Below are 15,470 nucleotides of genomic sequence, written 5' to 3'. Positions count from 1 at the left end.
GGCAGAAAAGAAACTTTAAAGGCAAAGCACAATGTGCTTCTCTAGTATAGTTTTGATGACAACCCATTAACTCCCCCTATGCTGTGATCAAGGAGAGAAGCAACCTTGAATTAAGGAGAAACTTCCTAACAATGAGGACAATTAACCAGTGGAACAGCTTGCCTTCAGATATTGTGGGTGCTTCATCACTGTAGGTTTTTAAGAAGAGATTGGACAGCCACTTGTCTGAAATGGTATAGGGTCTCCTGCTTGAGCAGGGGGTTGGACTAGAAGACCTCCAAGGTCCCTTTCCAACTCTATTCTGATTGATCTTCCGGTTTGAAAATTAAGGGCAGAGGTCCTATTTCTAGGATATCATGGAAATTGAAGAACTGCTTTATCAAAGCAGCAAACTCAGCAAACTTTTTCAGCAGCTAAAATCAGAATTAGACCTTCCGGTTTTTTTAAAAAAAGAGGAATAGGCCTTTTTGAAAATGCTTATTTTAAATCTAAATACATTGCTGCTTTTTATCCAGATCCCTTTCATCCTCCCTTCTGTAAATGTATTTCTTTCTTCTAGGGGCGTTTTGTCCCTGAATCTTATAGGAAACTTTGGTCAATGAAGTGGGCAGTAAAATTTTTAATTACATTTCCATAGATGCTGAAAGCATGTGAGATCAAAGCCTGGGTGGAATAGTTAATAAGCTGGGTAAATTGCCTGGAATCCATCTCAAGCAGGTGCTTTGTATAATTCAAGTGAGTTGCTTCAACTTGAAGAAATGTAGAAGGCAATCTTATTTTGATTAGCCATTTTATTTTACTAACAGAAATCCATGTTCACATATAGAAAGTTCTGTTACTCTGTTAGCAAAGTGAAGTGTTGTGGCTGCTCCACTCTGACCATTTGAAGCAGAATATTACCTTGCTCCATAGTTTTGCTTCAAAAGGTCACTCAGTCGAAGTTCCAACAAATGAAGTACCCCCTCAAACAACTTCCAAACCAGCCAGCCCACTGACCCATCCAGCTCCTTTTCATTTAACATACTTGTTAACAAAATCATGGTGGTGTAAGGAAGTACTATTGGTTTTTTTCTTTTGTGTCTTACAATGCAGTTGTAATACCACTGCAGAGATTTGATAGCCAATCCCTAATAATATTTGCAGTATGCAAAGAAATGAAACACGATGCATAGAAATATGGTTGAATGAGGCATAAAGTCTCCCTCCATCTCAACAATTTTCCAAACAACTGCATGCTGTAGGAGTGCACAGTTTGGAGCAGTGAAAAGAGCTGCAGAGCTGCAAGAAGGCACAGCTAGGAGTATTTCTAATTTTCTGTAATTTAATTAAAATTAATTCTAATTATAATTCGGAAGCCTGTTTCGTGTAGTGGTTAAGGCATCAGGCTGGAAACTTGGAGACTGTGAGCTCTAGTCCCATTTTAGGCACAAAGCCAGCTGGGTGACCTTGGACCGGTCAATCTCTCTCAGCCCATGAAAGGAAACAGTGGAAAATGACTTCTGAAATCTTGCCAAGAAAACTGCAGGGACTTGTCCCGGCAGTCACCAGAGGGTCAATACTGATTCAAAGGAGTCATAATAAATTAGTTAATTAATTTTTAAAAGTGCCAATTCCTTATGTAATTTTCAAATGTCAAGTGTATATTGTAGTGGTGGCGAACCTATGGCACGCGTGCCAGAGGTGGCACTCAGAGCCCTCTCTGTTGACACACACGCCATCACCGCCAGCAGCAGGTACATCAGGCCACCAGTGCTGCCTGGAGCAGGAGCCCCGCCCAGCACAAAGATGAAGCAGCTGACTAGCAAGCTCGAGTGAGGTGGTAGAGCAGAGGTCACCAACCATTGTCGATTGGTGGACTGGAAGAAAAGGGAAGGGGAAGCATTTTACATGCATGCATGCGTGCATGGGGCCGTGAGCACGCACGTGCTGCAAATAGGGCATGGCTAGTGCCTGCGTGATACTCACTAGCCCTGCCCTGTTCTTGCATGGTGCATCGCCTTGTATCTGCAACCCACGGCACGGCCGTTTTTGCGCGTTGCAGCATGGTGACCCATTTTTGCACCCCCAGTTTTTGCGTGCCAGAGGCGGCACTCAGAGGTGCCTCCCTGCCCCCCCATGAGGGCACCACAATGCTGATGCGGTCCTGACACTTTGCGATAAATAAATGGGTTTTGGGTTAGGGTTTGGGCACTCGGTCTCTAAAAGGTTCGCCATCACTGGTCTATTACATAAATTGCCACGTTAACATTTCAGTGCAGTAAGAAGTTTAGGAAGGGCTTTGAGACAAGAGCTAACACTTTTGGGGAGCCACAATCGTCTTGAAGCCTTGAAGGTGCCTCTAACATAGAGGCAACCTCTGAAATTTCTCCAAAGCAATGGGATTGTAAAAGCATTGGCAAAAATTTGCAATAGCCTAGAAGTAGGTTGCACGATCATATGTAACATGATGAAGAGTTTTTTCTGCCTTCTAGATTATCTGAACTAGCTTCTTCTCACTTAGTAGGAAACCAGTTGTCCTCCTCTCTTCACAGTGAGCAGTCATGTCATTATCAAGCCATGTCCTTTGAACCCACACAGTTGAAAATATGGTTAATTTGAGTAAACCAAGAGCAGCAGAGGATATGTAGGTCAGCAGAAAATTGAATTTTAATGTATGTGAGAAGCATTTCAGGCATTTGAAATGTGTCACAGTGGGACCTTTGAATTCTGTGGGTCTGTGCGAAATCCAGTTTAAATCAATGTGGTTTGAAAAATCTGCTTTTTTTTAGTTAGGCATTTGAACTGATTAAAAAATATGACCACATTAGGTTGGGATACTTAAGAGGGAAATTTGATTTGGATTGTCCCAATCCATTTGGAAAAAAAATATTTGCATCCAAATATTTGCATCACAACTCAGTTCAGCAATTTTTTGAACTGAATCTGCAGATAGAATATTTACATATTCTATCTAGGACTCAAGTAATAGTATTCAATTATCCCATGCTCAGGTTTCTCAGCGTTGAACATAACATTTCCTTTAGCCTTTCCTCATAAGACCTGTTTTCCTATCTCTTTGTTGCCATCCTATCAAGCCATTTGATCTGATTCTCTTTCTTATAGCGCAGAATCCAGAACTGAAAACTATTCAGATAAAAAAATAGATGGAAGCAGAATAACATTGAAGTAGGATTTACAATGACATAGTATGTTTCTATTAATGCAGACTGAAATTGCACTAAGATTGGAAGTCTGCCCAGAGCCCTCCTAATAGAAAATATTCCATCCCCTTTGCCCAGTGCTAGTGTAGCCTGGAACAAATAGTCACAAAATGTTGTGTTTCAAAAACATTGCTTTGAATTGCTTCATACATGTTTGGCTTCATTGAGCTCTAACAAAACCGCAGCCCTTCCTAGCCATTTCCATTATTCAGAAATAATGTAGCATTCTCAGTTGCAGGGCTGCAATTAGGAAAATTTCTCCACAAATCCTGATTTGTTTAAATAATGGAATGCATATTTAACTTAGGTATTTATAACTATTCTAAGACCACACTGTATATTTTCATTATCTATCTATCTATCTATCTATCTATCTATCTATCTATCTATCTATCTATCTATCTATCTATCTATCTATCTATCTATCTATCTATCTATCTATCTATCTATCTACATGTGTCGTGTATCACAGGGGTACCCAACCTCTGGTCTGCGGACCAGTACCGGTCCACGGCCTGTTGGGAACTGGGCCATGCAAGCGGTGGGTGAGTGTGCAAAGCTTCATTTGCACATGTACAGGATCTAGGTTGGGTGCACAAAACCACCACCACCCTGAGCCCCCCCACTCCCCTGCCCCAGTTGCCAGTCTATGGAGCCAGCAAAATTGGGGATTGCTGATCTATCTAATCTATCTACATATGTTTACTGATTTGATTATATTATTTTGATGATGGTTTTATTAGCACCTATTTTATTTATTTTTCATTCTTTTTGTGCTTTTCCCCCCTTCATTTATTTTTTTGTGTTCCCTGGAAGGGAAAAAGAGTACATTGCTAGATTGCTACTAGTAATAGAAACAACAAACATATTTTTCAGTGGCCAATTCAGCGAGATGAAAGAAAATAGCCTTCCATGCCATATTACAGCTAATGTGCATGTCTGCTGCTAAACCTGAATGAGGAGATCCATGAATAATCTGGATTTATCTAAGATTTGGATACCAAATTTCTCACAGATAAATAAGTTATTGAAATAAAATTATTGTGCTGTGGAAAAATAGGTCCTGTGAAATGTTTGTAAATTCTTACACATTGTTCTTTTTCTCAGATATCTCTGACAGTCTACTCAAATGATTCTTATTACTCACTATTTGTCTTTATTCCTTATGGGAAAATTTAGAAATTTGTGTCTATTTAACATAACAGAGAAAAAGCTGTATATATTTTCAGAGAAAAATGTGTCTGCTTCATCTATGGCCTTTAATAACACAAACTCTGACAAATTATAATGAAATGATTCATATTAGGCATCACCATGGTTCACAATCACAAACTTTTAGTCTCCTGAGTTATGCAATTTTGGATTTTGATTATGATCATCACGGTCATAGTTAGATCCTCCCTTCTGAAGCTCACACTATATTATGGTTTTTGACTCACATTCTTTTATGAATTGTAGGATGTACAATATAATCAATTTTCCTGTTAAATTTAATCATGCCATCTCTCTCAAGACTGGGACACTGTAAAGCTTCCCAGTGTCAATATGTAGGTTTTTTTTCAAACACAAGGAAGGTTGACTAAGGAAAGAATAACCCAACTTTCAAAACATAAACGCAATGTTTCTATATACTGGCTACTTCCTAATAATGAAATGTTCTAGGGAAGGGGTTTTTTTTTTTTTTGAGATAAATCATAAATCACTAGAAATATGCTAAATGAAGATTAGCTTTTTCAGACAGAGAGGTACACTTTTCCATAATTGATTAATTCAATAATTATGAGCCACTCTGGTCCTATGATCATGTCTTTTCTCCACCTCTCTCCTCCTGTTTCCTAAGATGGTTGCTGATGAGATACTTGCAGAAAACAACAGAGTCTTTTTTGTTTCTGTTGGATAGTGACATTATTTGAAAAGGGGAAAAGTGATTGGGACAAACAGTTTAAGAACCACTGATGTAGTCAGTGCTTAATGCAGAAATCCAATCTAAAGTATTCCAGACAAATATAATTTCTATGGAGTCACATCTAATAAAAGAAATAATTTCTCTAATAATTGGTTTCCCTATCAAATAGTCCTTACTATCAGAACACTTAAAAAAATTGAGAAGCATATTTTCTTTGTGTTAAATCACCCAAATCGATGTTTTTTTAAACATCTATTTTTTAATCTTTCTTGATTTCTCTATTTTATCCTGGCAATATTCCATAGTGCAGCTGATGAATACAACAGTAGGCAAAGAAATAAGAGCAGTGCAATTTTATTTTTTAAAAAATGACAAAAATAGTCAAAGATTCATCCACTCAAGATACGAATATTGTATCTTCTGTCCTAAAATATACAAAGTGTGTATTCTTTTATACACCATCTCAAAGATCACAGATTATTTAGCAAAAAAAAATTATAACAATTTTCATTTTTCTCAATTGCACCATAGAAAATACTATCAGTAGGATCCAGGAACTGAGACAATTTCTCTCTATTCATCACTTCAGAATGTTTTGAATATAAGCCAAAATGTGCACATTTCCGTTTAACCATGGGTAATAAAGAATTATTTTAGGGGGAATAAAAGACTTTGGTTAGTGATATGTTTAAATGACTAATTTAAGACCAAAGAATTATTGTGATGTGAGATGAATATTTGATTTTTTTTCTCAAAAAAGATAGAAAGCTCAAAAAAGATAGAAAGCTCTTGATTACCAAATTACAGTAAAGGCAGTCCTCGACTTACAACAGTTCATTTAGTGACTGTTCGAAGTTACAATGGCACTGAAAAAAATGACTTTCTGACAAGCAAAGTCAATGGGGAAGCCAGATTCATTTAATTTTTCACTTAGCAACAGAAATTCTGGGCTCACTTGTGGTCGTAAGTCGAGAACTACCTGTAATCACGGTCCTCAAGAAACACTTAATATATGATGAGCTGATGTTCTGATATTGGAGGAATAACCTTCTCTATAACCATCCATTCATTAAAGCCTGCTAACTTGCATGTGTAATTTTAGCATAGCTAGCTGGAGGTCCTGAATTTTAACATAATAAATTTTATTTTCATTCATGGCTTATAAGAATGTTATTTTTCCTTCAATTAAAAAAAAGCAGTTCACAATTCTTACACAATGAAAGTAATATATGATCTGTTAAACTTTGCATTATAAGCAAATCAAAAGGCTTGAAAGAGCCTGACAAAATCTAAAGGCAAATCTTATGCTTGAGAAAATAATTTTATAAGTAGAATTTAAAATTCATTTAGTAAGGATAGGTACAGAAGTGCTTACAAAGCAGATTTCAGTGCATAGCAGTGAAACAATGCACTCTCAGAAATCAAAGAAGCAAAACTGATTGATTCTATAAAGGCTTTTTAGTAGAACTGGAAGAAATGCAAATTTTGTTAAACTTGCTCCGCTTTCTGTAGTTCCCTGTGAAATATTTTGTATGCTTTTGAAAAGTATGTCAAAACTCTGGAGTGCAACTGAGAGAGTGGGAATTGCAAATATGGGGAGTAAATAATCATTTCCTTCATTCTATTAACACAAATCTTCCAGCAGGCAAAGACACTGTTGGATACAATCCTACGGATATGTCAGCATATCTGTTTGTTTGTTTTTAAATAGTGGTCTGACAAACAACTCATGTTTAAAGCTGTACAGTTTTTTCTAAGCTGCAGATCACAAAGCTGAGATTTAAATGAAAACATTGAGTTAAAGTATAAGAAAATAATAGAAGTTCTTATTTCTACTTATTTTTTTTAGAACAATTTAGTTTTAAACATTCTAGCTGTAAGGAAAACAAAAGGCAAATAATGTTCTATGTAAACATATCAATCAATAAATTATGTAATAAATTGTCATTTAAAACATGTAAAACACTGATAAAACTGAGGTATATGAATTAATAAATACATTTTAAGTTAAAAATTTAGTACACCATCATGCATTTTCATTGATTTTTCCAGAACACTGTTTGCAAAAGACAAATCTCCATTTTTCATTTATAAAGTAACTTTCCCAGCTATGAAAAATATTCACTTTTTCAACTTCATGATAAGATATTGTTCAATGTAGTCAACAAAAATATCAAATTCTCCTATTGCCTTGTAGATCCCTTTGTCTTGCAGCTGATGAGAAAGAAAAATAATTACAATATTATTACTAATATAGTACTATTAATATAATTTGTTGTAGGAGTTGCATTGGCCAGCTTTCTGCATACAATTCAGTATATGTATTAGTTTTAGTCTTTAAACCCTTACAAACATTGGCTTCCCGATAATTTCAAGAACACCTGCTACATGTAGCACTGATGTACCCCATTTTTTGTCCTGGGTAAGAATGATTATGTAGCCCAGATAATGGAAGTAAAGGGAATAGGGGCTTAGGAGAAATGTTGTCTCTGGTTCCCCCCTTGTGAGACAGTCCACCCCAACAGATATTTGTTTAGCCTCTATTCTTTAATCATTTCATAAAGCTGTGAAGATGGAATGTTCATAGATCTTTTGAGATCTAATTGTTGTTGCTATGAAGCTAGGGATCTGCTAGGGTTGTACTTGTGGTTTCTCATTTTTATGTCACTTTGTTAACTATTGTCCCAAAGATGCTTTTTCACAAGGCAACTGGACTTTCTTGTTTTTCTTTGAAGAATGCTTGGTTGAGAAGCAAAATGTTTTCAAAGAAAGAAGACAAGTCCAGTTTCCTCATGTTCCTTTGGGACAACTATGACCTGGATGACTGAGAAACTCCATAGACATTTGTTAACTAATGTTTTAATTTAGATTTTATGCATTTTTGTAATTATAAACAGTTTAGAGTTGATGTGATAATGGTGGTCTATAAATATAATTAATAAATATTGTAAAAATGTTCATTGCTATTATTATACTTGGAATATTTGCTTTTGAAAACAATGTTGACTGTTACTAGTAAAATGAGCAACAGGATGAGAAGACGGTGGTAAAGAAGGGGAACAAGACTGGGAACACAAACACCAGACGCTATTTCTATTTCTCATATTATCTGGTAATATTGACCAAAGCTTATTTTAATTTTTCAAGGAAAGAATTGCATACATTTCATTTGAACTTTAAAAAAAAGGAGAAAGTTTTAAAGAGAGAAATAGATCCTCAAGCAACAACCATTATGCAACCCACAAGTGTGGGAGATACCTCATGTACAAAGTGAACAAAGTGATTAAAAGAGAAAGGCTTCAGAGTACATCATTTGAGATATTCAGCACAAACTGCTGGAGTAAGAAGGATCATGTGTATAGTGCCTCTGTCTTGCAGACAGTAAAGAACTGGTATGAGATACAATAGGTGAAAGAAATCCTAAATTTCAAACTTGTGAATTGGTTATAGAACACTTTTTAGCTGCATTCTTTGAAATTTCTCTTTGGGCTATTCGATTCAGATTTTAATTCTGAAACCACTAGCACAATGTGTATGATATGTGTGTGTGTGTGTGTGTGTGTGTGTTTGTGTGTGTGTGTGTGTGTGTGTGTGTGTGAGAGAGAGAGAGAGAGAGAGAGAATCTTATTTATTCCTCTCTTTGATTTATCACCAAAATGATCTAAAGGATTCATATTAAGGGTGGCTTCCCATGCAAAACTTGGGTTCAAACAAGCTTCTTCTTTGGCTTTTCCACATCATCAAACAAAGATTCTCAAAGATAGAGACAGGTTTTCTTAGAACTGCAGAGATTCATAAGGCAAGTTAAGTAATATAATTCAGAAATTTACCTTTTTATACGTATCTTTGATAGTCTTTACTGTTTCATTCTTCCTTTCGCAGATGAAAAACCTGTGCTGTGAGAAGGAAACATATGAATATTAGCACTTTCAAAACCTCTAAAGGACACAGCTACATGCCTCAGTTGAGCAAGGAAGATGTACAGGTGAAAGCAGCTTCTTTGAACACAAATATATAATTAATGGATATTGCATATACACATTGTGGTGCTCATCTAGGCTCCATGAACAAGGAGAGATGCCTCCTTTGAAGCTGAGGTTATATGTAAAAATCCAGAATTTATATGTAATCAGTTTGCACAACTATTTAACATGGAAATATATGCATTCATTTTTCATGTTATTAATAATTCCACTTTATATCATCTAATACCCAGAGGTTATAGAAATAATATATTATAGTATTATAATATAGCATAGTATACTATACTAAAATATAGTAATAAACAATATTTCACTATTTTACCCACTTTTACAATCCCATGCTTTTTTCTTTTTCTTTTTCTCCTTTAAATATAAAGAATATATTTAAATATATTCAATATATTTAAATATATTCACTTTTAAGTATAATAAAGTTTTAGTTTAACACATTAACACAAATTTCTGCCTAATTCCACTGTCTAAACCAGCCTACTCCATCTTGGTGCATATTTGAGCTAGTTCTCCCTGGGCATTGCTGGGAAGTGGAAATAAGAATTAAATCAGATTAAGGACTAATTACAAGTTACACATATTTGTCCTTGAAATATTTTTATTTCACAAATAGGTAGCCCAAACCCCAAACCAACCAGTTCAAGACCCTAAAATCAGAGATAGTTTAACAAAAGAAGACTCTATTTCTCCTATCAAGGAACATATATTTCTTGATTGCATTGAGTATGGGTCTTTTTTGGAACTCTCTCACTAAATACACTATTTAAGTTAAGAAAATTATTTATATTCTTTTTACAAGCTTTGGGCCACTTCTTATATTTTTTCTATTTCAATGGCTCTTTTTTGCCTTTCATAGAATAAATGCTGCAGAATAGATTGGGCAGCACTGACTGGATCACTATACAGTATCTGAAAAAAGATCTGGTTACTAAAGAGCTGTTAAAGCAGTATGTGCATTTATCACATAGAAAAAGATGACACATTATGATGTGTCATAATAATGTGTCATAGTATTATAAAATTTATGTAGAATACAAATTGCTTCAAGTATGTGTGAACGGGGGCTTCATTATTTACTACATTATATGTAGTAAATTCAAACAACAGGAAAAGACTTAGGTAAATATGATTTTATATGAATTGAACATTGGATGTACCAACAATTTTAGCTCCTTTGTATTTGTTTTATTCAAGATACTCCTGGAGTATGTATGTTCAAAATAACATACCCTCCATTGAAGGCAGAATTACCCAATAAATAAATGTGAAGAGATCTTATAGATTATTTTTTATTTACTGTATCTGCATGCTGCTGACTTGGAATGCTTAACTGGAGAGCAACAATTAGAAACATCATTAAAAACTTAATAGAAGTGCGTGAAAACCTTAATGGCATCATAATGCAACACAACAAAATAACAAAGTTGTGTGTCTACCAGTGCAACCCAATCTTCAAAGCATGTCCTAATTTTGCATGAAGATTTATCTGATTATTTCTCTCTTTTAACTCCAGTTCTCTTAAGTTAGTTTCATAGAGTAAATGCTTTGTTTGGCCTTTTTGTTTCCTTCATCCCAGGCAAAGGCTTACTAAGAGCTATTGTTATCTCCAACCTTTAAATATCAGTTGCAGGTGAACAATAGTGAAGATGATTTTTTCTCCTTTGAGCACCCTAAAGACAACCAATTGTCCATTGTGATAAAAAAAATACTGATCTTCATGTGATCCAGCAGGGCTATTGTTCCAATAGAAGAGAATATATGTACTGTGGTTCAGGGTTGAACTGTGGAGTCCTTGATACTTTCTGAGCTTGGTTGTTACCTAGTCAGGTAATGAAACATCTAAAAGCAAATAACCAAGCTCAGAAAGCACTGAGACTCTACAGAGCTATTTGTAACATTGTGTTCTTAGAAATGACTTATTGTCATGTGTAAGCTGATGAATATGCCTTATCCTCAATTGAAGACTAGAAAGAAGTATTTCCCATCTATTCTGCTAACCAAAGGCTTCCTTTACAGAATTGCATTTACATTCTGAGTCATTCTGTGACTTGATGACACAGTAGGGAGGAGAGTGCAATAAAACAATTCTAATATTTCCACCAGATGTAGTTCTGCATTTACAATCTGTAGAAGGAGCTGCTTTTAGGTAAGCATTTTACATATAGTTACTTAAGGGAAATATGAGTTCCTAATATAGATTATATAATCCACAGATTCTCTGATGATGAAATAGCTATTATTTCACACATAATAGCATAATATTTACTTTCTCTGCTTTATGTCTCTACTGCTTTCAACAAAATACTCTAAAAGTAACCTTATCCCTTCTTCCCCTTAATATCTATAGCCAAGCATGGTTTGGGTAGCCTAGAACACTGTACAGAAAAGATTGCTAGGCAGAGAAGGGAGCGCTGAGAAAATTTAATGTTTTTAATGTGAGCTGTATGATTAATGCCACTAAAATATCAAAGCTTTCTAGAATTTTTTGCTTAAATAGTAGAAGCACTCTATCCACAGAATGTGACTTAGGTATCTAATTTTGGCATTTCTCTAGTTTAGATTTTCTTGGCACAAAATGTGGACTGATCCAGTGCAGATTTTTAAGAAATGATATAAAATGCACTATTTCTGCATGAAGAAGTAGTCTTTCAAAGTGACCAGGCATTTATCATAGTCCCAGTGTCACCAGATTTCTTCAGTTATCTTTGATTTAGAAACTAGATCAAATGTTTGCTCTAGTATGGTATAAAAAGCTGCAACCAAACAATGAAACATAGCTTACCACAAAACTGGTGTTAATACCCAAATCCCTGCCTCATGTTTTACCTATCTTATTGTTTGTTTCTAGCTCTGCAAGGATTTCCCCCTGCAAGCAGACATAGCAAGCCAGACAATGAGTGGCCAAGGAAAGAAACCACAAATACTTACACAGCGTTTGATTACTTTTCTGAGATCTAGCAACATATTTCCAAGGAAGTCTACATCCTGCTTTACTGGGTTGTCTATAGTTACTTTGGGTAAGACATCTTCCAAATAAAAATGGATCATTTCTCCCACTGACTGGCAGCCCAAGTAACCCTAAAAGAATTGGAGAGAACAATAATAGTAAGAGATGAAGATGAAATTGCATATATCCTGTTGACTCTATTCTAGTCTGGCAATATAACGTATTGCTCTATTCTTTGACCCTAATCCATGGATGGAAAGGATGAAGTGAAAATGTTAAAGTTATATTTAAACAGGGTTTTTTGCCACTTGATAAATCAGAACTGGAAACTGATACCAGAAAAAAAGTTTTCATGTGACTTGTAAAAGGGGAGCAAAATTTGTTACAGCTCCTCCTCCCTGCAGACTGAGAAAACCTCCAGGTAATTTATTAGTTTTTTGTACTGAGTTTCCATCATCAAACTGGCACAAAATCATCTCTCTCTCTCTCTCTCTCTCTCTCTCTCTCTCTCTCTCTCTCTCTCTCTCTCTCTCTCTCTCTCTCTCTCTCTCTCCCTCCCTCCTTCCCTCCCTCCCTCCCCCTCCCTCTCTCTCATATCTCAATAAGTATAAAATTATTATTTTAAAAGTTTAATTATAAACTTTTATAAAGATTTTTATAAATCTTTCTTTGATCTACATTGTGTAAACCTTCTAAGAACAAATTGTCTTAAGCAGCAGCAATCCTTTTTCTGATTTTAAGGAGCAAGAATGTACAAGTTAAGCTTGGCCATTCTTCCCTTCAAATTTTACCATTCATGAAATAAATAAAACATATTGAGTATCAATGTATCAAAGAGTTTCTCTGGATATGTTATTCAATCTTGTTTATCAGACATCTGTAGAGTGAATTCTGACTTTTCTACAATAGTTTATAAATGTATGATTTTCCCCTGTACTATAAATAAGTGAAAAAGGAAATAAGGAAATAAATAAATAAATACATTGTGCATGTCATTTAGTATTTTCAATTCACTTTATTACAGATTCATATAAAATCCTCCATTATGACATTTGATAGGTACACTAAAAAGAATTAAGTTCGCCAAGAATATAGTTCCATGATCGCAGACTTTTTTCCAGATCCCCCACACTTCTTTCCAAGTAATCTGGTGAAGGCAATTAAAATCTCACCTTGAAATCTTCTAGCAGATCCTGTTTTAGTAGCATGGTGTCCAGCTCAGAATCTCTATCTTGCTATAAAAATAAGCAATAAAAGAAAACATTAATGAAGAAAATCTGAACTTAAATTTAATTTAGAAAAAAATGTGCTACTAACAGCCAAGTCTTTTCTTTATCCATTTTGTGATTTATAAACCATAAATCATCAAATTGTATAATGTGGCTTAGTCAATAAATTTGGTTAAAAAGCACAGTGCATAGACTAGGCACTATTTTCAATCTTTCATCTCTTTGTTTTCATCTAAGCTATCCTTAAAACTGCATCATTTTGTGCATAGTAGCTAAAATTGCAAGATATTTAACAGAAGATGCTCAGAATTTGTTCTTATATATTGAATATATTTCAGTTGCCTTCAAAAGCTCTTACCTTTATTTAATATTACCAATACAATATTAAATATTATTATTTATTTTCTTTCATGCACATCTGAAGAATAGAGAAATAGTACTATATTTCTAGCTATACTGAAAGTTAATTTTCAAAGGTAAATGTTTTTCATACTTTGGCATGAATGTAACATTAAACAATGAATGTTATTCCAATCCTTTCAATAAGCAATTCCAATCATCAAATATATATTGTTAATCATTGTAGCAATTTTATCTGAGACGCAATTGTACTATGCATATTTGTTTATTATGAAAAGAATTAAACATATTAGAAAGTTCTCCATTTGTCATTTTTTTCCTTGGAGCCTGCATAAAATTTCTTGGTGAATTATGTGCCAAACTACTTATTACTTGTAGTTAGCAACAAAGAACACAACCATCTGTTGCTTTGTATCATTATACAAAGAAACCCAGCCCTTTTACATTTCCCCCTTCCTAAATTTCTAGATGAAAAGAGCTAGAACAAAAGATGAATATACTCACAAAATAATCCTTGATCTTGTTAAATGTGATTCTTAACTCTCGGAGTCTAAGAGGGAGGTTGTCTGAAAAGTGTCCACAGTTGATGAGCTGGGAATGTGCATTCTTGAGCACCAGAGAAAGCAGCATATATGCTATCAACGAGTTCATCTCTCTTCTGACCCTTCCTTTCTAGACTCGCTTGATTTTGAAAATTAGATTGCCATCACCTTGATCGGCCCCTGATTTATACCTCAAAGCAGCAGTAGTTTCCTTCCTGATTTCATCAGGATAGTGGTGCTTAAACCCCAAATGTCAGCTTCTTCCCATCAGAAGTTTTTGAGGCTTCCCCACTCCCTTTAAAAGTGCTTATTGGAGTAGAACTTTCCCACCTCCCCCCCTTCTTTTTTAAAAAACATATTTTGCTTCTTGTAAATGCGTGGTAATGCTTATGCTATCTTGGCTTTGGTGGAAATACGCTTTCCGTTGTGTTATTATTCCTTTAGGTAAATGTCATTGTAATGAGAAAAATCTCTGCTAACTTAAATCTCTACAAACCTAACTGAATTATTTTCCCCCTACTAACCTTCCAGTAATGGTAAGCAAATCATTTTTGGGAAAAAGCCAATATTTTCCCAAAGAACATAAAATCCCCAAATATATTTAAATATAAACAAAGTTTTATTTGAATAAAATAAGTTAATAATAAAGCAATTGACTGCATATGGGTACCTTTTTTGGGCTTGGAAACAACTGAGTATTCTATCCATCTGTACTACTGTTTCCCTCAAACTGAGACCAGTAACTCTGCATCAAGTCTGTAATAGTCTTTCTTAGAGATCTTTAGATTTGTTTCATCCAGGATCCTCTGAAGTTGCAGTGCTTCTCAACCACTTTCCCTAAAAAGCTAAAATATTATACTCATACTTGGCAAGCGTGGCTTTATCATCTTGTTAAGACCTACTGAATAGTTTCTATTGTAAATAATTTAGCTTTTGATTTGCCAATTTGATTTCTGAAACTTTATTCTCTTGCTATATCTTCCTTCCCAATGCTCTACTACCAATAAATGTCCTTTTCACAGTAATGAATTTTTGTGATAAAAACAAATTTACCCTTTTCTTGGCTTTTTGATTATTATAAATGTTGTGTCTCCATGTAGAGACCCATATTATTGTTTTTTTTTCTTTTGTTCATATTATCCATTGCATTCAAAATATATTTGATGCTATCTTTCTGATATCTCTTCAGAACAAATGCAGCCTGGCTGAATTAGATCAGTTAAGAGATCATTCAACCACTTTATAATCATAGCCACAAAATGCTTATAATCTACATTCAATACAGTGATAG

General features: G+C 34.8%; 1 protein-coding gene across 1 annotated transcript; it reads right to left on the bottom strand.

Annotated features, from left to right (window-relative positions):
• Positions 1-7,227: 7,227 nt before the first annotated feature.
• IL10 (interleukin 10) lies at positions 7,228-14,288 on the bottom strand. The gene is made up of 5 exons (XM_015827063.2): positions 14,142-14,288; positions 13,221-13,283; positions 12,030-12,179; positions 8,937-9,002; positions 7,228-7,320 (listed from the first exon to the last, which is right to left on the bottom strand). Exons 1-5 carry the CDS (start codon positions 14,286-14,288, stop codon positions 7,228-7,230), a joined length of 519 nt encoding a protein of 172 aa, XP_015682549.2.
• Between the last annotated feature and the right edge of the window lie 1,182 nt (positions 14,289-15,470).

This window comes from Protobothrops mucrosquamatus, unplaced genomic scaffold, assembly GCF_001527695.2.
Source record: "Protobothrops mucrosquamatus isolate PMUCROS unplaced genomic scaffold, P.Mucros_1.0 scaffold3474, whole genome shotgun sequence".
Taxonomy (NCBI): Eukaryota; Metazoa; Chordata; class Lepidosauria; order Squamata; family Viperidae; genus Protobothrops; species Protobothrops mucrosquamatus.
Note: the sequence above shows the minus strand (reverse complement) of the source record. Positions and strands in the feature narration are given on the sequence as shown.